Here is a 25,172-nt window from a genome sequence, read left to right on the forward strand (position 1 = left end):
TGTTGGATGACGGTGTGTAGGCAGCAGATGTGAACACACACACACACACACACACACACACACACACACACACAGGTTAGTGTGTCCTGTTATAACCTTCCAGCGGTGCCAGGGTGTGTGTGTGTTTGTTTTGAAACTTTTTTTGTGCTCCAAATTAGCATTCAAGCAGGAACAGCTACTATTGTGTGTGTGCGTGTGTGTGTGTGTGTGTGTGTGTGTGTGTGTTGTCATTGTCGATCAGACAGGTTCTTCCAGTTCTATTTATAGCCTCAAGGAAATAGGCTTGTTCTCACATGAACACACAGACACGCCACTTCTCTCAGGTGTGTGGCATGAGAGTGTGTTTCGCACGCCCCGCCTCATCCCCTGTGTGTGTGTGTGTGTGACTGTGTGACACACACACACACACACACACTGCAGAGGTGTGCTCTGCAGCACACCTGAGGGGGCGTGGCTACCTGACAAGGGAAGTCTGAGAGAGGAAGTGGGCTCTTATTGTCCCGGGAGCTGCCGCAGCGGAGGGAGCGTCACGGAGCGATAAAGAAAGAAAGAGAGAGAGAGAGAGAGAGGAAGGTAAATGTTGTGCGGGACGAGCAAGAAACGGAGGGATCTTTGAGAGGAAGAAGAGGAGGAAGAAGAAGAAGATGGGTGCAGGGCGAGCTGAGTAGTGTCAAAAAGTAGTTAAAAAAAAGGGTAGAGAGCCAGAGCGACTTCCCCTCTGCCGTCAGTCTCACCTCTCGAGAGCCCTAAAAGGCCCGGTGCCGGCGGCCCGATGCCGGCGCTGTGTCGGCCCAGCGGGTGCTGCATGGCGCCGCTGTTGTTCCGCTGCGAGGGAGGAGGGCAGGGGGACGAGGACGAGCTGGAGCCGAGTCAGGACAACCGGTCCCAGCAGAGTCGCCTGGTGGAGGAGGTCAGTGTGTGTGTGTGTGTGTGTGTGTGTGTGTGTGTGTGTGTGTGTGTGTGTGCGTGTTGGTATGTGGGTATGTGGGGACCCCGAGACTCTGCGAGGACACCTTGGATTAGTGATGTCATGGTCTAGTGATGTCATAGTCTGGTGATGTTTAAGGCTTTTCAACAGTATTTTTAAACTCTTTCTAGAGTCTGAGATATTTAGATTGAATCAAAAATGTCCCCACAAACCTCTTTGTTCCTACTTAAGATGTTAATCTTCACAAATGTGAGTTATGAAGTAATTTCCTTTCCCTTTTTTGGGGTGGGGGTTACTGTCCAGACAGCGGGTCGTGGGGTTGTGGCTCTTTTTGCATTAACGGGATTCAGACGTTTAATTATCGCAGCGTTCCACTGTGTGTTTGCTCCACGTCGCTTTTGCGCAACATTCATCATCTCAAACAGAAGTTTTCAACTGCGATGTTCACGGAGCTCTGTTTGTGTGTGTGTGTGTGTGTGTGTGTGTGTGTGTGTGTGTGTGTGTGTTCATCAGGTCTACTGGGGCTGATTGTTGTGATGTAATTAGTCCTGCTCTAATGAATACACTGATCGGTCTGACAACATCTCTCAGCAGGAGAGGAAAGGAAAGGAGAGGGGAGGAGGAAAGAGGAAAGGAGAAGAGGGTGTAAGCTACAGTATGACCGCGAGCTGCTGCAGAATCTGACCTTTGCAGCCACTCTATGTTGTGTTCATGCAGTAATATGTACAGTACATATGCATAGTACTCTTGTACCTGCTGATGTGTACTGTACATATCAGCAGATACACGAGTATTGCTGATATGCCTCCCTGGAAGAAGCCAATCAGAATGTTATTGGGAGCAGAAAATGTCCGGGAGGAGGCGTTGTGCGAGGTCACATGTTGCCGCCACGTGCAGATAACAATGTGAGTGATTTTGAGTGACAGGCTGGTTCGTTCTGCAGCTCCGTAGTACATCCATGCTCCTGCGGTTGAACTTTGCACCCAATATTGTGGGAGACGAAGGTCCTACCGCCTGCAAAATGTGCTTTTTATTCCATCGATGCCAGGAGAGAAACGCGAAAATCCGTCTCGTCAGACCAATCGGCAGCTAGAGGGGGCGGGGCTTAGACGCTGCAGGTGCATCAGTTACTGGAGAGTTTGGTTCTTCTTCCGATTGGCTTCTGGAAGAGTTTGATTGACAGGTGGTTCATCCAATCAGAGTGCCTGCTCTTTTTTCAAAACACGTTATCCAATGGACGGCATTCAACAATGGCTTCCATAGTTCAAACCATCTGCCGGGTCTACTCACGTTTACCATACTCCAGATTTCCAAATCCATAATATAATATAAACTTTGTCTCTAAAATCCTCGCATTAATTCTCGCCAATTGCCATCTTGGCGGCGCCCATCCCAGATCCACACTTCATCTTCTTTTGACAGTTGAAACGTTTAAGATTATGTATTTAATTGATTTTACCTTCTAACCTCGTTGATTTAATGAGTTTAATGTGAACATCGGGTCACAAGCTGCTTTTTGGAGCTAAAACTCAAAGATCCAAACCGTGTTTCCATACATGTTTCGATGTTTTGTATTTCGCCAAATGGTGAGAAAAAAAACTAAAGATATATGTTCACAGGAATGTTGATAAAAATAACCTTAACCAGCTTCTTTGAGCTTCACGCCTACGTTGCACAAACCCTGAGTCGGGTCTAACTTCCAGTGCCGCGCGTCCTTCAGCTATATCAGCGGTTGCTATGTCATTAGCCGCTTTCGTCAAACAAAACCACTCTGATTAGCTTCTTGACTGACGGCTCCTGTTGCTCTGGCAACAACGGATAAGCCCGATTGGTGCAGGAGGGTTGTCACACCTCGCCGTTATCTCAGTTAAGTTATCTCCAGTCAGAAGAGACCTTTACACCTTATTGTTTGTGTTTTTTTGGAGGGAGCGCCTTCATTTTTGTTTGCTTTCAATTCTCCATATCGACTCTCAAGAGTCCCTTTTTGTTTGTTTGTTTGTTGTTGTTGATTTCTGTATCAGCCCTTCCTTCTTTGCTCCTTGTTTCCTATCTCCTCTCCCTAATGATACGTACCATTGGGCTATCTGTCACGGGTTGCACCATCAGTCCTTCCCTTCCTCTGCGATACAATACGAGACATATCTTCTTTTTTTCCTCCTCTCTCTCCCTCGGGGTACAAAAACACATTTATTCTGAGACAGAAACATGCACGGTGGGAGCACAAGGAGCTGTGTGGTGTGTAGATATCGCACGGACACGTGTACACGGGGATGATGCTGAGGAATGAGAGCGACGGAGCGGAGGTTTAGATTCGATCGCTGGATTTCCAAGGTGCTTCTGGCTTGTATTACTCCTGTTCAGACAGCCGAGGCCATTACATGGAGAGAGAGAGAGAGAGAGAGCTGTGAGGATGGAGGAGCGACATTACATGGAAAGAAAAATGAGGCGGGACAAAGACAGGAAATAATGTGGCTTGAAGAGAAAGGGAGAGAGGCGAAGGGGAAAATAAAGGTGCGATGTGGGCCGATTGTGAAAGAAAAGCACCAGCGAGGCCGCTCTTTCAAGAAGAGGTTTGGCCCTCATGCTACTTACCGTCAGATAAAATGCCGATATAGCCAGCTAGCTAACAGCTGTTCAGGAAGCAGAGAAGCATAGACTTCTATACAACCAAAGGAGTTGCCCCCTGGTGGTCAGTATACAGAAGGCAAGTTTTTAGGAGACTTCCGCGTCGGCGACACTCGACAGTCAAGATACAGTAATGTACGATATGCTAGCAGCGCAGCAAACAAGCTAGCAGACAAGAAACATAAAAACTAAGCATCATACACGCACAACGCCGGCCCGTTAGCCACTCTGTTAGCCAGCAACTAGCGATTGATAGCTAACTTTGATATCTTGGGTTCAAGCTTGAGACCAAAACAACTTTAAATTCCTTTCATTAGTTTGGAGAATATAAACACGTTTTTGCTGTCATTGAACTCTCAATGCATCCGTGTTAAATGAATAGATAACATACTACACTCACATTATGAAAGTCCCATGATTTAGACCGTTCTCTATCAAAGATATTAAGTCAACAAAACCACACATTTTGTGTTGAGATTAGCGTGCCGGACACTCTGGTCCATTCAGTTTGATCATGTGACAGTCGAGTATTAATACTGCGTATTCCTTAAAGCAGAAGCTGTATACGTATCTTCTCCGGGAGCTTGAGTGACACTTTTGTAATTTACTGTTATTTTTTTGTGTGTGAGGAAATGAAACACGCCGATTTTTTTGTATATGCTTTTGAATTGTTTGTCACACTCTTACCTTGTTCCTCCCGTTTATAAATGCACACACTTTTCCTTTTGTCCATGACGTCGACTATCTGCTCACGTCAGATAAAGTTGTGAGTCTTTTGTCGTCACTCGTGCGGCGGCCTTATTTTTTATTATTCCGGCGCGATTTCAACAGTCTGATAACAAAATCAATATCCGCCTCACCGTCTCGCTCCGCGCTCCTTTTAGCACTTTGTCGTCATTTCGCTCGACGCTCGCGAAAACTCAATAAAAGTCCTTCGACGCTTTCGATGTTTGTGAGGAAACATTTAGGGAACACATCATTTCTCATTTCCCTGGATTTTATTGCCGTGACGTGGAAAGTTATCTCCGGCCGTAACGCTAAGAGTTACAACTCTTATGCGTTCAATATCTCGGTAACTATTTCAGCGTCTCTGCTACGCGTTAAAGACGCCGTTTACGCTCGCTAACCGTCTGGAAATGAACACGGTGTGCAGGCTTTTTGCAAAATGAGACAGCGGGATCACTCGTTCCTGTTGCACCGCGGCACAGTTTCATGTTTTACCGCAACACATATTGAACATAATTGCGTGTTTTATCAACCACACACACACACACACCAACAAATCCAGTTGATCCACTTCAGCTATGTGACCCCATAGAAGTGGTGATGTCATCATTTTCTGCAGTGAAAACCACCTAATGAAGGTTGAAGGAATGCTGATGAGCGCCGCAGGTACGAAGCAGCCGTCGCTGACGTGATCCGGGTTTTAAGATGGCGTCGTGTGTGTGTGTGCCGGGTATCCTCTTGTTGGATCTCCATGGCGACTCCCCCGCCCCCCGCCCCCTCCCTCCTTCACTCAGAATTGATTACCCATGGTGCATCCTGTCCTCTTCTGGGCACGCACTCGTAAATGGAAAGCGGGAGAGGGAAAACAGGGAGTGCATGATCAGCGGAGACGAACGTGGAAATGAAATGCGTCGGCCCACCGCTGTGTGTTTCCTGCGTATGAACGACACACACACACACACACACCCAGCTTCCCTCCAACTTTGTCATCGTTCCACACTTTCCCACGGCGGGTCAAGAGTTTTGTTTGCGCTTGAAACAAAGTGCCGCCATCGTCCCTTTTCTGAGTAAACGTCCCTCCGGTTTGACAGATTCAGTCAACGCCTCAGAAGCAACTGATCTCCTTCTGTCAACGCCTGGAGGACGCGCTGACGTCTTCTACCTCTCTCTTTCTCTCTCGCCACAGAAAAGCGTGAAGGAGGGCATCCTGTTAAAGCAGACCAGCTCTTTCCAGAGATGGAAGAGGAGGTACTTCAAACTCCGAGGGAGGACCCTCTACTACGCCAAAGACTGCAAGGTACAGCAGCGTTGTGTCGTTTCCTTTCTTTCAATCAGTTCATTTTAAGTTTAAATAACACATAGCAGCGTAAACGAGCAGCTATACGGCCAACCGGACGAGGACAGAAAACATAAATCGGACATAAATCCTCATCCTCCATATTAAACCTACTATAACAATTATATTTTAAAGATTATTCTGCACTCGGGTCCTCTCTTGGACCACAAAATGAGCAAATTACTTGTAACGGTTCATGTTTAAATGCATGAATTGCAGGCAAAGATCTCCGAGATAAATTCACTTTTTGTAAATTTGATTCTGCTCACAAATTAAAAGGTATTGTTGTACATCGAGACAACGATTATTTAAATACATCGTAGAGGTGAAGTCATTGAATTCAATGAATGTTTCCAGGAAATTGTGATCTTCCTCGCCCAAAGTTTGTTTTTCATTCTGTATTTGTCTTCTCTTTCCTGTTTCTTTGTATTGTTTCCTGCTTGTCCTCACGCTATGTATTCTTTGTTTGTTTATTTTAGTTTAGACTAGCAGTAAAATCCTGTATTTTAGGCCTCAGTTTAAGTCTCTGAATGGACGAATGAAGACTTCTTCCCTCTCTTGTACGGACGTTACTGTTCTTCCTGTTGTTTGTACTTTGTACCTGAATATATGTTCTTCAAGTAAAGAAAAAGCTGATTCTTTCTCTCTTTCCTCCCCCGCCAGTCTCTGATTTTTGATGAAGTGGACCTATCGGATGCGAGTGTGGCCGAGACCAGCACCAAGAACATCAACAACAGCTTCACGGTGAGCGGCGAGGCTTAAAATGCATTATTTTCTCATATCGTCATGCGGCCATGCGGTGTCCGCCGCTTTGATCCGTATCTCAACGACTGTTGGACTGACGGCTGTGAAATTTGGTTCAGACATTCATGAAGCCCCGTTGGTGAACTCTACCGAATTTGGTGATCTTCAGCCTTTTCCCTCTGGCGCAACCTTGAGGCACCCGTTGGTGGTTTCCGAGTAAAAATCTCTCAGTTACCTTTTGAATAGAGCGCCGTGACATTTGGTCCAGACGCCATTACTGGATCTGAACTATTGTTTGTCTGCTGCAAAACTAATGATATTCCCCCGAGTGCCTCGGCTGTGTACTTTGGTGTTGAGCGCTAAAACGTTACCCGGGAAAACGCACACAAGCTCTGCGGCCCGAGGGGCGGGTTTGTGTGTTTCAGGGGGGAATAAATAGTGTGTAACACCGGCCAACAGATCAGGGTTTCACAGCACTGGGTTCACTCATTGGCTGCAGGTGAAACTATTCCCAAACACCTGCATGTTAGCATTGTTAGCACGTTTATGCTAGGCATTGCAGTGCTTTGAGCTAAAAGCTTCACAGAGAGACTGTCACGGCTGCAGAAACGCATTTAACTTCCATTTTGTTTTATTTGTATTTCTTCTTCTTCTTCCTCAGGTGATCACTCCGTTCCGCAAACTAATGCTCTGCGCCGAGAGCCGGAAGGAGATGGAGGACTGGATCGGCGCCCTCAAATCCGTCCAAAAGTGGGAAACATACGAGGTTAGCGTCGCCCCGGGCCCTCAGGCCACGCCCCTCCGTGTTTGCACACTGCTGTTTGATCAGCGGGCGGACTGAATATCGAAAATGAGCTCAATTGATGATCCTTTGATTAAAAAACAGGCTTTCACACACACACACACACACTCGAACACACTCCTTAATTATCCTCCCATCTGTTCTCAAAGCATCCACCTTTTCTGCTTATTGGGAGGATAGACGCTCCTCTCCCCCTCCTCCTCGTTCCTCTTATGTACTTTTCATTTCAGCTCTTTGCCAGCAGATTAATCCGGCTCGTAAAGTCCGCCCGGCCGCTCTAATGGGCTGTAAAGACGGCTGAGGACTGTGAAATCCTCCTGCAGGCGTCGGGCTCTGGATTTTCCCGGCATTTAGAGATTTAATCCACGGTCGTCGTCATGTACTTTGTGTGTTTTTTTCCCCTCACCGTCTTCTACTTGCGAGCAGCAAATGCATCCTCATTCGACACCTCTAGCGTTCTGAGGACTTTCTGGATAAAGGAAGGAAAGATGTCGTGGATGTTGAGCTCTTTTGCCCGTCAGCGTTCTGACATCACCGTCCGTGTGTCTCAATCCCAAAGCCACGAAGTTTAATGAGCACCGCCGATGTCATTATCCGCTCGCTGCGTCCACACCTCCTCAGGCTCGTGTAGTCCAGCGTGAAATATCTGCGATATCTCCTCCTGCGAGGCGACATGTTCTGATGCCCCTCCCTCCTGCTGTGTTTGTCCTCCCCAGGCCAGCCAGTTCAACATGGAGCATTTCTCCGGGATGCACAACTGGTACGCCTGCTCGCACGCCAGACCGACCTTCTGCAACGTCTGCCGGGAGGCTCTGCCGGGCGTCACCTCCCACGGCCTCTCCTGCGAAGGTACGCAAGACGCCGCCGGTGGGCCGTCGCCACGTGTTTTTCCCCAGCGCTCCCGTTGCGTAAACGTAGGAAAAGCCTTTCCCGGCACGTGACGGCGGCAGTAAACGGACGGCTTTACGGCTCCTTTACTGCCGGGCGGAGCCCCGCTTTGACACACTGACGTCGTGCAAACCTTCTGAACACACACGCAGCGTTTACACAGGCCTCAAAGGTCAGTCACCACGGCACGGTGTCCAGAAAGTGGCTCCATTTAATTAACTTCCAAATTAAGAAAGCTCCACTAATCAATTTGTTTGTGATCCGTCATATCCTTTCTCATGAATTCATATTTAGTCCTATATATAACAGCAAATATATATATATAGAAAGCTATAAAATGCATGTAGAACTTTGACAAAAAGGTTTAAAATGTGGTAGATATGTGAAGCAAAAAAATATAAAAGAATATATATATATATATAGTTCTGATACGAATATGATGAAATCCTAATAAAATTCCACGACTAATAATGACAATTATGATGATAATGATACATATTAAATTTGTTTAGCACCTTTTATGCATGAAATGCAGCACAAAGTGCTTCACAATGAAGGAAAATTGACAAAGAATATAAAAAATAAGGGGAAAAATATGGAAAAAAAAACATACTTGCAAAAAAAGGGTAAAAAATAATACATGAAATGCATAAACATGAGATGGAAAATGAATACAAAAAATACTATAATAATGTTTAAACAACCCAAATTTCAGAAGCATTCACACTTCTCTTGGAGTCAAACCCCCAGCGAGCCGTCGGCCATCTTGAATTCGCCAAACGACCTGCGTGCTTCATGTAGATTTGGCTTCCTGCGTCTGAACCGTGGCGTTCATTTCCCTACGTTTGTTTCTCACGTGGTCTCCTGTGTCGATGCAGTGTGCAAGTTCAAAGCTCACAAGCGCTGCGCCGTGCGCTCCACCAACAACTGCAAATGGACCACGCTGGCCTCCATAGGGAACGACATCATCGAGGACGAGGAAGGGGTGAGTCCACCACGTCCGCCGGCACTCTGGAGGAGGACGCAGAGAGTTTTGGGATGTTTCACGTGGAATCTTCTGCATGCAACTCATCGTCTCTCTGCGGGTTCCCTGCAGGTGTTCATGCCCCACCAGTGGCTGGAGGGCAACCTGCCGGTCAGCGCCAAGTGCGTGGTGTGCGACAAGAACTGCGGCAGCGTGCGGCGGCTGCAGGACTGGCGCTGCCTCTGGTGCAAAGCCATCGTGAGTTGGGCTTTTTTTTAAGGAAACCTGTCAAATCGGTGTTTATTCAGGACATCCGCGTATTTTCTGTTGGCCCGAGAAAGGTTTTTTTAGATGACGATGACATGAAGCACTGAATCCTGTCCACTCGCTCCCAGATAATGATGCTCCTGGTGGGAGGATGGCGGTTGTCTGCCAAGAGGCTGGATTTGTCCAGATTGTTGACTTCCAGGAGCTCTTAAATCCAACGAAAGAGTCTCAACCAAAAGTGTGAAATATTGGAAAAGTTGAAATATTAACACGTACGAGAATACACTTTCTTTTTCCCGTGGAAAATTCTAACTTCCAGTGCACTCAAAGTGAGATGTGGGGCCATATTTTTGGGATTTGTTGTTAAAAAAACGACAGAAGTCATAAAAATCAAAGTGAAATCCTTTCAGACACAAACGGTAACAGAGATGTAACTTCATCCCGACTCCTCTGCTCCACTTAGCGAAGGCTGCGTCGTTCTCGAGTGTCACACACTAATGCGTCTAACCCTCAACACACACACACACACACACACACACACACACACACACACACACACACACACACACACACACGGAAACAAAAGCACTCATACAAGTGAATCAGAGTGGTATTTGTAAAGGTTACAGGACTGACATTTGGTGGGTTTCAGAGGGATGCAGTGACCTTTCTGACTGTGTGTGTGTGTGTGTCTGTCTGTGTGCGTGTTTGTCTGTGTGTGTGTGTGTGTTTGTGTGTGCGCAGGTCCACAACAGCTGTAAAGAACAAATGGGGAAGGTGTGTCCATTGGGTCAATATCGAGTGTCAATCATTCCTCCCACTGCACTTAACAGCATCGACTCAGATGGTGAGACACCTCGTACACACACACACACACACACACACACACACACACACACACACACACACACACACACACACATATAAACGTTCAAAGTGCAGAGCCTCTATCTAGATAATTGTCAATTCCATGCAAATCTTTTTGATCCTTTTATGTATTAATGTTTAAAAATGGCTGCCTCTAGTAGTTTTCATTGTTGGTAATTATTTTTCATTCTTTTAGCTTATTCATAATAAACTAATGAGCACACCGCTGGTGAAGAATGACATACAAAGTGGACTAAGTTCTTGTATTCGCTTCCTCGCAGGCTTCTGGAAGGCCAACTCGGCGTCGTGCTCCAGCCCCCTGCTCGTCCTGGTCAACTCCAAAAGCGGAGACAACCAGGGAGTGAAGTTCCTCCGCAAGTTCAAGCAGCTCCTGAACCCGGCTCAGGTCTTCGACCTGATGAACGGCGGCCCGGAGCTCGGGTACGAGTTGACGGGACGAAGACGAAACGCTTTGCTTAGCTTCTCCTGGTTTCTCTGCACCAGTGGGAGGTTTCTAGTCACGACTTGTTTTAATGCATGTGCCTTTTCACGGCGTCTACCTCTTAACATTGTGTGCTTTGCGTCCTCCTCTTCCTCTCCTCCTCTTTCTCTTCCTCCTCTTCCTCCCACTCCTTCAGCCTTCGCCTCTTCCAGAAGTTTGTGACGTTTCGCATCCTGGTGTGTGGGGGAGACGGCAGCGTGGGCTGGGTGCTCTCGGAGCTGGATACACTCAACCTGCATAAACAGGTGAGGAAGAGGAGGAGGAAGGGGATGATGATGTAAGATTCAAGGTGACTGTGGAAAACGCCGCCAGGCAAGAAGAGAAAGCAGCGAGTCGCCTCCCGCGCTCGCGTTGTTAAAAGATAATCTGCACGTCGTGACATGTGAGAGTTCAACGTGTTGGGCGATGTGGAAGGCAGCAAATTGGGAAATAGATGGAAAGAAAAAGGACTGAATCGATGCAGGATGTCAGTAGAGGACAAATGAGCAATGACACGGCGATTAGCTCGTAATTAGCCGATGTCATGGCATGAATCATAACTAATGTCGACTACATGGTTATTATTTTAAATAAGTGCCGCGTCAAATCCGTTTGAGGATTCAGATTAAACTAGTTAACATCGGCGGGATGTTTCCCACATTTTTTTCTGTCTGACCTGACATGTGTCACGTCTTACAGGTTTTTTTGTCCTTTTGAGGGCCGATTTGTCATAATAATGAACTATTAACTGTCGATCTAATCGATCTAATGTTGCGCTGTCCTGGAGAATATTTCATTTAGATTGTATTTAACACATGAAGTGCATCCGTGCAGACACTTCTGAAGTGTCTGGCCCAAAAAGACTCTCTTAATAATGTGTCTCCTGCTGGTTTTGGGTCAAAATCTCGATCAACTTGTTTGCAGACGACATGTTGTTTTCCGTCTCAGTGCCAGCTCGGCGTCCTGCCTCTCGGGACGGGCAACGACCTGGCCCGGGTCCTGGGATGGGGAGGCCTCTGTGACGACGACGCCCAGCTGCTGCAGATCCTGGAGAAGCTGGAGAGAGCCACCACCAAGATGCTGGACCGGTGAGACGATAGCTGTACCTCGCTAACCGAGTTTCATGCTGCTTTCCTGTCCATTATTGCACAGACTAGCAATGCAAAGTCAAGCTTTAAGCTTTAAGCTGCAGTATTTATGATGGGACAGAGAGGAAAAAAGGGTCCTGGAAGATTCCTTCAAATGGATAAAATGTTGTTGGAGGAAATCCCAACAACATTTCAATCCCTTTTTTTTAGTCCAAAGCATTAGCATTAGTCCAAAGCATTAGCATTAGTCCAAAGCATTCCCTTGAAACATGAGCGTGTGTCTTTTCACCTCCATAAATAATCTCTTGTCGGAGCACGAGGCGGTCGCTGCCCCTCGCCAATATATGTATAGTCCCTTCCACTTCGGTGGTTGCTCGTATTCAGCAGGCGAGGTGTGGCACGTTAGCTGTTAGCGAGCTAGAGGATGCTAAGAGGAAGTTCCTGCCCCGCAGCTCAATGGCTGCAGCTTTATTATTATTATTATTATCATTGGACCACTAATAAAGCTTCCCGCCTGGCTCTCGTCCTCCCCGTGTGTCCGTTCAGATGGAGCGTGATGACGTACGAGGTGCCGACCACCGCTAAGCGCACGCCGCCGGGGAAAGACGACGACGGCCTCGATTCTCCTCTGCAGGTGAGAGCTGCTTTCAGAATAGACGTCTGCTTCTTTTTCTTTTCTTTCTTCTTCTTTTTTTGTCCATGAATTCGCCCCCACGCGGTCGGATCCTCCTCCAGAGAAATCATTTTGAAACCAAAAAAAAAAAAAAAACATCCGCTGAGAATCGATGGAGGCCGACAGCCGGCAGCCGAAGCAATCAGAGCCGATCCACAGGGGGCGGCGGAGGTATCGACGAGGGGCGGCGCTGTGTTTTAAAATGATAAACACGAGGAAAACAAGGACGTAAACAGGGGACGGTAACAAAATGGTCCTCGCTGAATTTTTTTGCAAGATTTTTTAGCAAGACTCTGAACCCCCGGGTGCTTCAGAGCAGCAAAATCTGCATGCACCCTCCTCGCCCCGCCTGCAGTACCTCCGCGTCCCACTAGGGGGACACGCCCCACAGTTTGAGAACCAGTGGCTCACAGGACGCTCACCCCGTCTCTCTCCCTCAGGTGCACATCACTCAGTATGCCGACTCCGTGGCCTCCCACCTCGCCAAGATCCTGGACTCGGACAAACACAGCGACGTCATCTCCTCCGCCAAGTACGTACGCGCTGGGAATACCTGGGAAAACTGGGACGAGGGGGGAGGAAGTAGGAGGGAGGAAAGGAGAAAAGGAGGGCAAGACGAGAATAAGGAGGGCAGGTTGAAAGTTGGGACGGAGGAAAGCAAAATGAAGAGAGATAACGAGAAAGAGAGAGAGAGCAAGTGAGTGTCTAGTCAATGAGTATTGATTTTGTGACACACACACACACACACACACACACACACACACACACACACACACACACACGTAGGGGACAGTAAGTGTAAGTGAAGGAGACGAATGAATCAGTATTTCGGGGTCATCCTCAGTGCATCAGTGCATTAGCAGTCCTCCTTTGGGATGAAGTCTAGCGGCCGTGACTGAGCACTTTGCTCCGCCGCTCAGCGTGTGTGTGTGTGTGTGTGTGTGTGTGTGTGTGTGTGTGTGTGTGTGTGTGTGTGTGTGCGTAGCGGGGACCTGCACCGCGTTAAAAACACTTCGGGGACTTCATTGCGATCGGAGGACATTTTTTTAATGGAAACATAACGCCGGTGTTGTAAAAATGCGTCATTCCTGTTTTTAACAGTTTTTTTTTATTTTAACATGTTTCCATTAGTCCCAAAAAAACACTCAACTCAGGAAAATCAAATGAAAATCAGTTCAGGGATGAAATATGAATCAGTGAGCTCTCTTTTCTCGCTCTGGGCGTTTGCGTCATGCGTGTTGTTACTGTCATACATGTGCTGCTGATCGACTCCACCGGCTCCCTGCAGCCCTTCAGGGTCTCAGGGCGTTTTCTAGATTCGACATAATTTCTTAAATTCACCTTTTTAAAGGCACTTTTGCAGAAGTTCTTTATACCTCTTGTGAAAACATACTTTACTCAGGTGGATGAACTGTTTTGCTGCTAGAAATTAATTATTAAAGGTCTTAGGTTCACAAAAAGCAGTGAAATGTGTGAATAAAACGGAATATTAATATAAATACACGTCTAAAACCAACGCTGCTGAGATAAATCCACTACTGTGGGCTTGTATGCTAAAATCTTGACTTATTAACATTATTTACTATGTTCAGTGATCGCTTAGGATTTCAGCTCCTTTCCTTGAAACCACAAGAGAAGATTATTCCTCTTAAAAGGAGAATCATCATGAAAATCCAGCCCACCCTCCAGAGAAAGGAAGACATTTCCCTGGAGGTCTGGACTCTGCATGACGACGTGATGACTGTAAGGACTCGTCGTGTGAAGAACACCTGCAGAACAACATGGCCGCCCCTCTGGCCGCCGTTGAGCAACGACGTGCGAGTCAGTAGTTTCCTCCACAAACCCGTGAAGGAGTGAAGACGCAGCGCGATGGCACATATTTAATTTCCAGGTATCAGTTTCAGGAACGAGAGACGAGCCGAGCGCGTTTATTAGTTTGACTTTGTCTGCTGTTTGCTGAGCGAGGAAACCTCCCCGCTGAGTCACGCACAGCTGTGAGTAAACAGTGAGTGTGTGGAGGCCGGCGGGCGGGCGGGGGCGGAGACGAGCGTGTGTGTGAGTGTGTGTGAGTGTGTGTGTGTGTCTGTGTCTGTGTGTGTGTGTCATCTCAAACACACTGACAGTCGGTGAATCAGCAAATCCGAAACGCGTCGCTCTGCTGAGTTCATTTTCCAAACTAATCATGTCGACCATCATCCCTCTCTCTCTCTCTCTCTCTCTCTCTCTCTCTCTCTCTCTCTCTCTCTCTCTCTCTCTCTTTTTCTCCCCTCCTCCTCTTCCCCTCCGTCAGGTTCCTGTGTGGGACGGTGAATGATTTCGTGGCGGAGGTGGGGAAGGCGTACGAGAGAGCCACAGAGAACAAGGAGGAGGCGGACGCCATGGCGAAGAAGGTGTGTGTGTGTTTTATGTAAGAGCTTGTATAACACTGACTAGTGAGCAGTGTGTGTGTGTGTGTAACACAGAGTGTGACATTAATACTTGTGGAGAAGGTTACCCACCACTATTCCCTTCATATTTTTGTATAATATTACTAATTTGACTTTAGGAATCAAGCTAAAAGAGCAGCTTATGAAGTTTATTCCCCCTCCGGCTAAAAGTTGTGTGTATATAAGTACATGTAATTATATTTGAAGGACTGGTGCAGCCAGTACTCAGTACTCAACCTTCATGAAGTTTTAGGAACAAACACAAGTATTGGAATGAATTTCTTGCGGCGACTCAAACACAAACTGGGTTGAAGCCGTTCGATGGAAAGTCAATTCAATGTATGTTGGACGTTAAGGGGTTAAATCTTTGCTTTTCCCAATACTCATCCATCTGACGTGTCTCCTCCTCCCAGTGCTCCTTGCTGAACGAGAAGCTGGATTCTCTGGTGAAGGCTCTGAGTGAAGAAGCGGAGGCTCAGGTAACAAATAGTTTCAGAAATCAGGGGTCAAGAATGTTAATAATTCATATTTACCTGTAATATTTGCCAGGAACTAAATATGTGTGAATGAGGTGTGATGATGTGGCGCTGCAGCGGGGTTATTACACTTAATTATTATTATTAAGTTAATTATCTTCATTATCTCGTTGGGATGTCTTTTCTTTCTCTTTCCCTCCGTCTCCGTCCAGGTGGTGCCAGCGGGGTCGGTGCCCAGCCAGGAGAGCGGCGGTTCGAGTCCCGTGGAAAGCGGCGGCGAGTCGGGTCCGGAGGGCAAAACGTACCGGTCCAAAGAACAGCTGATGCTCCGAGCCAACAGCCTGAAGAAAGCGCTGAGGCAGATCATCGAGCAGGCGGAGAAAGGTATGCCCTTCTTCTTCTTCTTCTTCTTCTTCTTCTTCTTCTTCTTCTTCTTCTTCTTCTTCTTCTTCCTCTTCTTCTTCTTCTTCTTCTTCTTCTTCTTGCACTAAGTCCTCTGACGTGGTCGTTTCAGTGGTGGACGAGCAGAACCGGCACACTCAGGTCCAGAGGATGTCGTCCTCGTCCTCCATCAAGAGGGAGAACAGCGAGGAGCTGAAGGACGGCGAGCCGCGTGAGTGCCACGCGATGAGGAAGAGGAGGAACTCACTGTTACGTTGTCTGGAGGAAGTCTAAACGTGACCCTTCAATCTTCCGTGCAGGTCCAGGAAGCTTAAGCCCCACCTCCCCGATTGTCCTCGAGAAGCCCGAGAGCCTCCACAGCGTGACCTTCAGCGAGGACTCTGTGTACGTCTGACCTTCACACACCAGCCGCGGCTCCACGATGTTGCGTTAACACACTTTAAATAAACGACGGGGAATGTTTTGCGTGTTTGCAGACAATGTTCGGAGAAGTGCGTGATGAACAACTACTTCGGCATCGGCCTGGACGCCAAGATCTCCCTCGAGTTCAACAACAAGAGGGACGAAAACCCCAAGAAATGCAGGTACGAACCCACGCACAACTGTTGTATCACAATGTTTTACATCTACCAAATTTAAAATGATAATTTCCTAGTCTGGAAAAGTCATGGAAAAAAATAAAATCCCAAAAGTTTTGGAAAAGTCATCGAAATTTGTAAAATGTTCTCACTTTTTTATGTTTACACCGAGATTTGTTTAATGGACATTTGGTTTAAAGTCATGGAATCCATGAGTCAAATGTGTATGAACCCTGTTTTAGATATAATATAACATATTGCTCCATGACATTCTCAGTAAAGCCGGTCATACGTGTGCCAGAGTCCCACATACAGCGGCGGATCGTCTGCATATAGAGAAAGTCCAATTTTCACATTTGGGTTCTTCCGCTCTCTCCATCCATCACCTCGCTGATTGACGGCGTCCTTTGAGCCCTAAAGTTGAATTCTACAGTTTTTATTACAGTTTTACTGCTTATTCACGGCTACATTGTTTTTTATGTGTCTCTCGCTTCTGTAATCCTGCAATTTCCCCCACCGCGGAACTAATGAAGGATTATCTCATCTTATCTTACGATGGGTTTCTTCTTCCTGCAGCAGCCGCACCAAGAACATGATGTGGTACGGCGTGCTGGGGACGAAGGAGCTGGTCCAGAAGACCTACAAGAACCTGGAGCAGAGAGTCCAGCTGGAGGTCCGAATGGGGAACGCTGAAGGGGGATTCATCTGTGTGTGTTGTCTCTCCTTTATTAACCTCTCTCTCCATCCCTCCCTCTCTCCAGTGTGACGGCGTGCCCATGTCTCTGCCCAGTCTTCAGGGCTTGGCTGTGCTCAACATCCCGAGCTACGCCGGCGGCATCAACTTCTGGGGCGGCACCAAGGAGGACAACGTGAGTGCGGCGAGCGCCGGGCGACGCCGGGTCCTCGGGCATTCGATTCGGTCGATTTCACGCTGCGCCGTCCTTTCTCTCTGCGCAGAACTTCGGCGCCCCGTCGTTCGACGACAAGAAGCTGGAGGTGGTGGCGGTGTTCGGCAGCATGCAGATGGCCATGTCCAGGGTCATCAACCTGCAGCACCACCGCATTGCACAGGTAAAGCCTGCAGCGACACACCTTGTCGTGGTCTCGGACGATACTTTGCAAAAATAACAAACAGGTAAAGCCGCCCGGGCTGCTGAAATGCGTCCGTCCTATCAGGCCTTAAGATAAGAAAAGATAAGATAAGATAAGATAAGAGGGTTAGAGGGTCTGTGGGGACATTACAGGATTACAGCAGCACCGCTCACAAGTAGTAGTATTAAATGAAAGAAACGAGTGATATAAATAAACAATAGAATGGTAATAAAAGAAACATTTTTTAGCAGTAACAAGAATAATAGTACATTTACAGATAGAATAAAATATTCAGATGGAATAAAAAACTAAATAAAGACATTTAAAAAATAAAAAAAAAAGTAAAAAAAAAAAAGAAAGTTGTATTTACAGATGGATTAGAAATTGTACAAAGTACTGAAAAAAGAAGAAGAAGATCTAATCTTGTTAGATGTTCAGCTCACGTTAAAAGAAGCACTTCAATGATCAGATCAACAAACCACCTTGATGTCAGCCGTGTCATGTGACCTCTGCTGTGTCATCATGTGACCTCTGCTGTGTCATGTGACCTCTGCTGTGTCATGTGACCTCTGCCGTGTCATGTGACCTCTGCCGTGTCATGTGACCTCAGCCGTGTCATCATGTGACCTCTGCTGTGTCATGTGACCTCTGCTGTGTCATGTGACCTCAGCCGTGTCATCATGTGACCTCTGCCGTGTCATGTGACCTCTGCTGTGTCATGTGACCTCTGCCGTGTCATGTGACCTCTGCTGAGTCATGTGACCTCTGCCGTGTCGTGTGACCTCTGCCGTGTCACGTGACCTCTGCCGTGTCACGTGACCTCTGCCGTGTCACGTGACCTCTGCCGCGTCACGTGACCTCTGCTGTGTCATGTGACCTCTGCGTGTTGTGCCCAGTGCCGCCAGGTGAAGATCACCATCCTGGGGGAGGAGGGCGTCCCCGTGCAGGTGGACGGAGAGGCCTGGATCCAGCCGCCCGGCATCGTCCAGATCGTCCACAAGAACCGAGCGCAGATGCTCACCAGAGACCGCGTAAGGTCCCGCCGCTCGGATGTGAATTATCGATTGTGTTTATGATCATGTGACGTCCTCATTCGATGCTAATGAGTAGATGGAACCGTGTAGATAGAAGTATTAGTCTCTCAGTGTCGCTTCTCGTCTCAGGCCTTCGAGAGCACGCTGAAGTCGTGGGAGGACAAGCGGAAGTTCGACAGCTACCGCGCCGGCCGGCCACGCCTTAACTCCCAGCAGTCCATGGAGTACCTGACGGAGGAGGAGTGCGCTCAGGTGCAGCAGCTCGGCATCGTGGCCGACACGCTCATCAACAAGTAAGAGAGGCGCTCCGCGGTTTCTCTTCAGGCTTCGCGGGTCGAAGTTAAAACCTCTTGACCTCAAAAGGTTGAGTTCAAAATGGCCTCCATGAAATGTGTTTGTTGACTTTTGGTTTCAAACTAGCACACCAGTCTTTATAGCTGCTGCATAGAGATGTATGTTTCACAATAAAAGCCTTCTTGGCTGTAAGCAGCATGGATGGGGATGTTTTTCCTTCTGTATTTCCTGTTCCTCATCTTTAAGTTGTCGTTTGAACCCCACATGAGTTCTAGTTGGTATTTTATGATTTTTATTCAGAATTTCTTTTTTTTTCTCCAAAGAAATTACTGTTATTGTTAGCATATTTTGATCATAACTATGAACATCCAGCATGATTATGAGCGAGATTCACCAAAAATGCCTCCTCCAGCGGCCCTCGAGTTTTTGAAACCTGTGTGGTTTGGTTCAAAAATTTAAAAAATGACTCTTTTTATGGCAAAACATTGGGCGATTTGGGCATGCTGGGACTTAAAATGTTCAGGAGCTTTCGCACTTTCAGTCTGACGTGGTTTGAGAAACATCAGGGAGGCCTCAGCACTCATAAATGAAACAAAATCAAAGGAAAGAACAGTGAGTAGTACATGTTTGGGACAAAGAAAAATCCGATTTCTTATTTTTTTCTTATGAAAGAAATTCTAAATAATCCTCTCTCGGGTTTGTCTTCATAATTTGGCAGAAAGGTTTCTTTTACAAACCGCTTCCCAACTCGTCTTTACCTCGTTGAGAACATTATGACAGTAAAATATTCAAAACGCTGCCAGAAGTTCCTCCGATCAAAGAGGAAACAAACGCGTCTGACTTCCAGTTAATTGGTTTCTGCAAATAAACAAAAATGTTTTTTATGCGTACACACACATCAAAGCTCACCGGCGACCCGCGAAGTCTGTGTGTTTCTGTGAGGAGGAGATAAAGAGCGGCTCGCTTTGCATTGTGGGATTTGTGTATCCCGCCGCAATCAGCTCAGACGAGTCGTTTCACTTGTGATCTCCCTCTGAGGCCTCGGTTTGTCTGATTGATTATGATTTCTTAAAAACTAAATCCCTCTTTCAGGACGATTCATATTTTAATGACACGCGTTCGCCGTCGTCTCCGAGGCGGATAAGAGATTTGAAATGGGAACATTTGAGCGCTCGATAAAAAAAAGTGACTGAAAAAATGTGTTGAGAGGCAGATAGTAAATATATAGTAAATATATAGTCATATTTTTATATGGTTATTCTCACTGAATGGAAACGTGCTTGTTGAATCTGAGTTTTGAATCTAAAACATCTACAAATTGAACTCAAATGGGGCGATCAAGTCAATTTCATTGATTTATAAAATGAGCTAATTATCAGTAATTTGCCTCGAGGGGCTCGAACCCCCGAGTCTAACAGGAAGCGCTGGTCCCGAAAGAGAAGAAACCAAACTTCTGTCCCTTCAACTGATCATTATAATCACCATAATTAAGTCATTTCCAGCTTGTTAAATTCATGTCTCTCTCTCTCTCTCTCTCTCTCTCTCTCTCTCTCTCTCTCTCTCTCTCTCTCTCTCTCTCTCTCTCTCTCTCTCTCTCTCTCTCCCCCCGTAGGATCCGAGAGGCGGCTCAGACTCACATGCTGGTGGAACAGGAGTTGGCGCACGCCGTGAACGCCACGGCGCTCGTTCTCACGGAGGCCAAGCTGTCGACCCCCGAGGTGAGAGAGAGAGAGAGAGAGAGAGAGAGAGAGGTCTTGTGTGGGCTCATGGGTTCGCGGCCCGTTTTAACCCGACCGCCTGGAGGAGCTTTTGTTCTGCGAGCGACGTTCAGGACTAAATGAACGAGAACGACGTGAACAAAAAAAAAAAAAAAAGCTCTGCGGCTTTGTTCTAAACGAGCAGACGGAGAACCGGTTCCAGACAAATATTTAGCGATGAGCGATCAGGTTCTCCTGGTTCCCCGTCCGGTTCTCTTGAATTCATCTCCTTCAAGTTTTACCGGAGCGTCCGGCTGAACTCCTCGAGCCAGCGAGGAGATTTTGGTGCTCGAAGGTCGTTTCCTCTTCCTTCTGTTTACAAAACTTTGGCAGTTTCACACAAACGTCCAAAAGAGGTGAAACGCTGAAGTGCTCCTAGTTTTTAAAATGATTTCACAGATTATTTCTCTCCATAGTTCAGATTTACAGACTTACTACGTTTTCTTCTTTTATTTTTTGGGGTGAATCTGAACATCTGAGCTTCCTGTTAAAAAAACACTGAAGTAACTGGTTTCTGTTGCACGTCACCTCCATAAATAAAGAAGCCGTGGAAAGCGTTGCACGCTACGCTTCCCACGGCTTACTTGTTCTCACCTCAATAAGTGGGCGTGTCAACAGTCCGCATCCTTTATCGTCGGCCATCTTTGGCGACGGCGTCGTCACCTGACTGGTTTGTGCTTTCAGTGTCTGAGTCGCAGCACGGCCGTGGAGATCGTCAACAGCAGTAAAGTCCTGCAGGCCGAGACCCGGATGCTGCTGGACGGGAAGCTGCTGGTACGGACCCTCACTCCCTCCCTCTTGTTGTTGTTGTTGTTGTTGTTGTTGTTTCCGTCTCTGCGGCCTCGGCCGTCTCACGTTCCCCTTCATCCCTTCGTCGCCTCTCCGGCCGTGTTTGCTCTGGCTCTGTTTGCTCCGTGGAGGACGTTCATCATCGCTCGCACTCGGCCTTTTGTGCAGAAGAGCAAATAAAACTCGAGGAGCGAATCGAGCCAACAAGGTCTGAACCGCGTGGAGCTCACACGCAGACGTGGAGTTAAATAATAACCTCGCAATGTCTAAAAATAGCCCAACATATGAAGGGTGAAAGAGGAGTGTTGCTGTAATGTGGGAGTTATTTACAGCGCCGCATCTTCACGCTTAAGAGAGAAGTTTTAATATTTATATGAGTTTTTATGGGATTGTAATGTTGCGTGGCAAGTAAACATTTTAGCTGGAACACAGAAAATTTTAATCAGTTTTTAAATGTTCAAAACCCTTTTCAGACTGAACTTTCAACAGATTCTTACCTGGATGTAATCATGAGATATTGAAGGACGAACTCTCTGTTCCCTAAACCTCCTCATGGTGAGAGAGATGAGATTAAATGAATAAAGCACCGACTGAATGATTTACACGATATGAAAATTAGCCGAAAAAACAAATTGCCAGTTAACGGATGTTTTTACCGATGTTCAAAACTACAAACGAGCATCGTACCGACAGCAGATGTTAGCGTTTAGCTTCAGATTCACAGAGAGAAGGGTGTCTTTGTAAACTAATATCAAGCTATCAGCCATTGTTCGTGATCATTAGCGATCAATCTCATTGTCCCGCCTCCTGGCCTCCTCACAGTCGGACTCTCCGGAGGAAGAGGAGCTCCGCACGACCCTGAACAGCCTCAGCGCCGAGCTCCACAAGCTGGACGACATCCACTGGATCTGTCCGCTCATGCAGTGCTCCGAGGAGGTGAGGGGGGGGGAGGGGCTTAAAAACCTGTCACATGACCCGTCTCAAAATGTCTGTTTTCGGTGCATCTTCATGCGTTCCCTCTGGTTCCTCTCCGCAGGACGCGGTGCGGGTCAACAGCAAGAGCAGCAGCATGAAGCTGAAGATCATCCCCAAGGCCAAGAAGGAGAGAGAGAAGCTGCACAAGCAGAAGTCCAACAGCTCTCTCTCAGGTAAGAGAGCCGAGCTTCTCCGTTCACCTTGGGTTACTTAACGTAACCCCGGTTCTTTGAAAACATGGTGAGGCGTTCCACCATTTCTCGTTTTCATTCCTTCGTCGGTTAGTTGGTTTTCTTCCTTAGTTGGTCACGCCGAGGCAATTCCCAAAGTGAAACATCGCTCAAACATCTTTAAAAAGAACCGCGGTTCAGCTCCAGCACGCCGCCAACTGATCTGAATTGGACTCCAACCCGACGTTTGTTGGTAGACTACGAAGAAAAACGTCCTTTTCCAATTATTTCTGTCAAAAAACTCATCTCAACTAAGTTTAATCAGGCGTCAACGCTCCTCTTAAGTGTCATAAAGCTTGCATTCTCTCTACTGGCCAGCAGGGGGGGTCAGATTGTATAGAAGTCCGTGAGAAAATGGAGCTTTGCATCCCTGTTGTTATCGATAATCCAAAACTAAAGAACTTAACTACTAAAAACACATGTCCGAGCATCTCTGTTGTCTTTCTCTCTTCTAATTTACTCATTCTAAACAAACCAAGAGGTCCAGAAATGTGTCATTTTCATTTAGTTTGTCTCTCACGCAGGAAATTGGGAAATCAAAGGCGGGGCCGGTGAGGCAGATTCCTCGGGCAACTGAAGTCCTGCATGAGGTGCTCAATACCGCCCCCACGCCCCCGAAATACCCAGACCACCCGGGGTGAGGAGCACCCTCGCCTCTGACCGCGATGCCGAGTGGCCTGACGGAGGTGTGTGGAGGCAGAGGAAGCCTCCATCTCCCCAGCTCGTGATGCTCTTTCCTCCTCTTTACCCTCCATGTCTGCAGGAGGATTCTTCCTTTCTTCTATTTCCTCTTTTGTGTTTTTCGGGCGGGGCCTCGCTTCACCGCCGGCGTTCTGCGTTTGGTTCTGCGGCCGGCGGCGAGTCCGACAAAGGACACGGGGAGGCCCCGGTTCTGTTCTGTTAATTTGACATAGGAATATGTTTCGGTGGCGCTCTCCTTGCATGTCTTATTTTCTATCATAAGTTGTTATCGCATTTGAATTCTTTTCTCTCTCTCTCTCAAACTTAAATTGTTTAATTTCTGAACTTATGAAAAACAGCCTTCAGACTTTTTTTGGATTTTCTTTCACAAGAACTTTCAAAGAGTGTATTTATTTCTGGTTGCCGCCGCCATGAGAACTGAAACGGCAACGAAATGAACAAACATCTGGACCTTCTGACCCTCCGCTGAACACGGGGAAGATCTTCAATGTGGCAAAAAAAAGAAGAAAACAAAAAAAGATAAGGAAAATTGTTCTGAGGAATGTACTTGTGTGGACTTGTATTAACCTGTGAATAATGTTAAATGATAAATCATATGCGGTTTCACAAAGGTTCTGCTGTTGTGGTTCTAAAGTGGTTCTTAATGGGCGTCTGGCTTGTGTGACCCGAGGCTCTGCTTTACGACCCGGCATTTCATCTGGAATTCAGCCATATATATATATATATATAAATATATATATATATATATATATATATATATGTATATATATATATATATATATATATATATATATATATATATATATATATATATATATATATATATGTGTGTGTATTTATAAATATTTATTTATATAAACATATATATTTATTTATATGTATTTATATATTATATATAAATACAAACATATAAATATACATATATATTTATATATATTTATTCATATATATATATATATTTGTTTATATATTTGTATTTATTTATTTATATATATAACCATATATATACATATATATATATTTAAATAAACATATATATATATATTTTTATATATATATATATATATATATAATATAATATAATATATAAATATAAACATAATATATAGATGTTTATATCCATATATTTATTTTTTAAAGATTGTGGGATTTGCAGTCCGGTGCCGTCATGCAGTTATTTCTTGTCTCTGACTGGCGTCCCTCTGAGCTCCAGATGAAACGCAGGATGTTGTTGGTTCTCGTGTCGTGACGACGTTTACAGGAGGAGGAAGCACCAGAAACACGTGAAGCAGCTGCTCGGTGTGTTACTCCTACTTTGCCATACTCCTGATTGTATAATGTAACATAAGAGTACGAGTCGCTGGATATTTCATTTTTTTTGCCTTGTCTGTGGTTCAAAGCTTTTATTATTATTATGACAAATATATTATATATTTTTTTGTATATCTTATTTTCCCAAATGGTGATCTGTGAAGCTGCTTTTGCTGCTTCCCCTTTGAGCTCCTCTGCTGTTCCCCGCATGCGTCCTCCGCCTCAACACAGTGCCGACGGGCTCGACCAATCAGACGCTCTGGTTTTAACTGCCTTTATTTAACTGGTTAAAACACCAGTACGTTGCTGTGTGGTCCAGACTCCTAGAGAGGGAATATAATTTACTCCCACAAGGTTTCTTGAAGCAGGTTATGACAGAAATTAAGATTTCATATCCCTCCAGTGCAGGAAATGGACAAAATAGTTCTGTAAATTTGCTTATTTGCTGTGAAAGATGGCTGAAAACATGTCTTCTTTTTCTTCACAGTCAGTAAAGAGACAAACTAAGTAAATGTACAAATAGATTGACCGTAAAAGAGAGGTTACAAGCCGCTACGACCTTCGGTTGGTGTCCCCGCGGTAGCAAGCTAGCACTGCTGCTAGCTCCCCACTGCTACTAGCTTCCGCATGCTACTGCTTGCTTCCCGAGTCGGGCGTCGAGCCAGGGCTGGTCCCGCTACCATCGGTGGTTGTCGGTGAGCTATCAGGCAGTGAGCG

General features: G+C 46.3%; 1 protein-coding gene across 1 annotated transcript; it reads left to right on the forward strand.

Annotated features, from left to right (window-relative positions):
- The first annotated feature begins 529 nt into the window (after positions 1 to 529).
- si:dkey-172j4.3 (diacylglycerol kinase delta) lies at positions 530 to 23,848 on the forward strand. The gene is made up of 29 exons (XM_068587592.1): positions 530 to 910; positions 5,466 to 5,576; positions 6,279 to 6,359; positions 7,021 to 7,125; positions 7,878 to 8,010; positions 8,928 to 9,034; positions 9,146 to 9,271; positions 10,025 to 10,127; positions 10,429 to 10,588; positions 10,786 to 10,894; positions 11,577 to 11,716; positions 12,263 to 12,350; positions 12,830 to 12,921; positions 14,680 to 14,779; positions 15,229 to 15,294; positions 15,504 to 15,675; positions 15,806 to 15,904; positions 15,993 to 16,077; positions 16,170 to 16,277; positions 16,848 to 16,944; positions 17,033 to 17,140; positions 17,229 to 17,342; positions 18,260 to 18,394; positions 18,527 to 18,690; positions 20,304 to 20,409; positions 21,133 to 21,222; positions 22,060 to 22,173; positions 22,274 to 22,385; positions 22,967 to 23,848. Exons 1-29 carry the CDS (start codon positions 773 to 775, stop codon positions 23,017 to 23,019), a joined length of 3,216 nt encoding a protein of 1,071 aa, XP_068443693.1. The 5' UTR covers positions 530 to 772; the 3' UTR covers positions 23,020 to 23,848.
- Positions 23,849 to 25,172: the final 1,324 nt, after the last annotated feature.

The sequence above is a fragment of the Clinocottus analis genome, unplaced genomic scaffold (genome assembly GCF_023055335.1).
Source record: "Clinocottus analis isolate CAN_PGR_092001 unplaced genomic scaffold, fCliAna1.0.p SCAF_21, whole genome shotgun sequence".
In the NCBI taxonomy this organism is placed as follows: domain Eukaryota; kingdom Metazoa; phylum Chordata; class Actinopteri; order Perciformes; family Cottidae; genus Clinocottus; species Clinocottus analis.

What these genes read in the sequence shown, in the direction of transcription:
- si:dkey-172j4.3 (XM_068587592.1), top strand. Translation starts at nt 773, where the DNA reads ATGCCGGCGCTGTGTCGGCCCAGCGGGTGCTGCATGGCGCCGCTGTTG. An exon ending in ACCACCAAGATGCTGGACCG is followed by an intron (nt 11,717 to 12,262) that starts GTGAGACGATAG and finishes GTGTCCGTTCAG; the next exon opens with ATGGAGCGTGATGACGTACG. An exon ending in GTGAAGAAGCGGAGGCTCAG is followed by an intron (nt 15,295 to 15,503) that starts GTAACAAATAGT and finishes GTCTCCGTCCAG; the next exon opens with GTGGTGCCAGCGGGGTCGGT.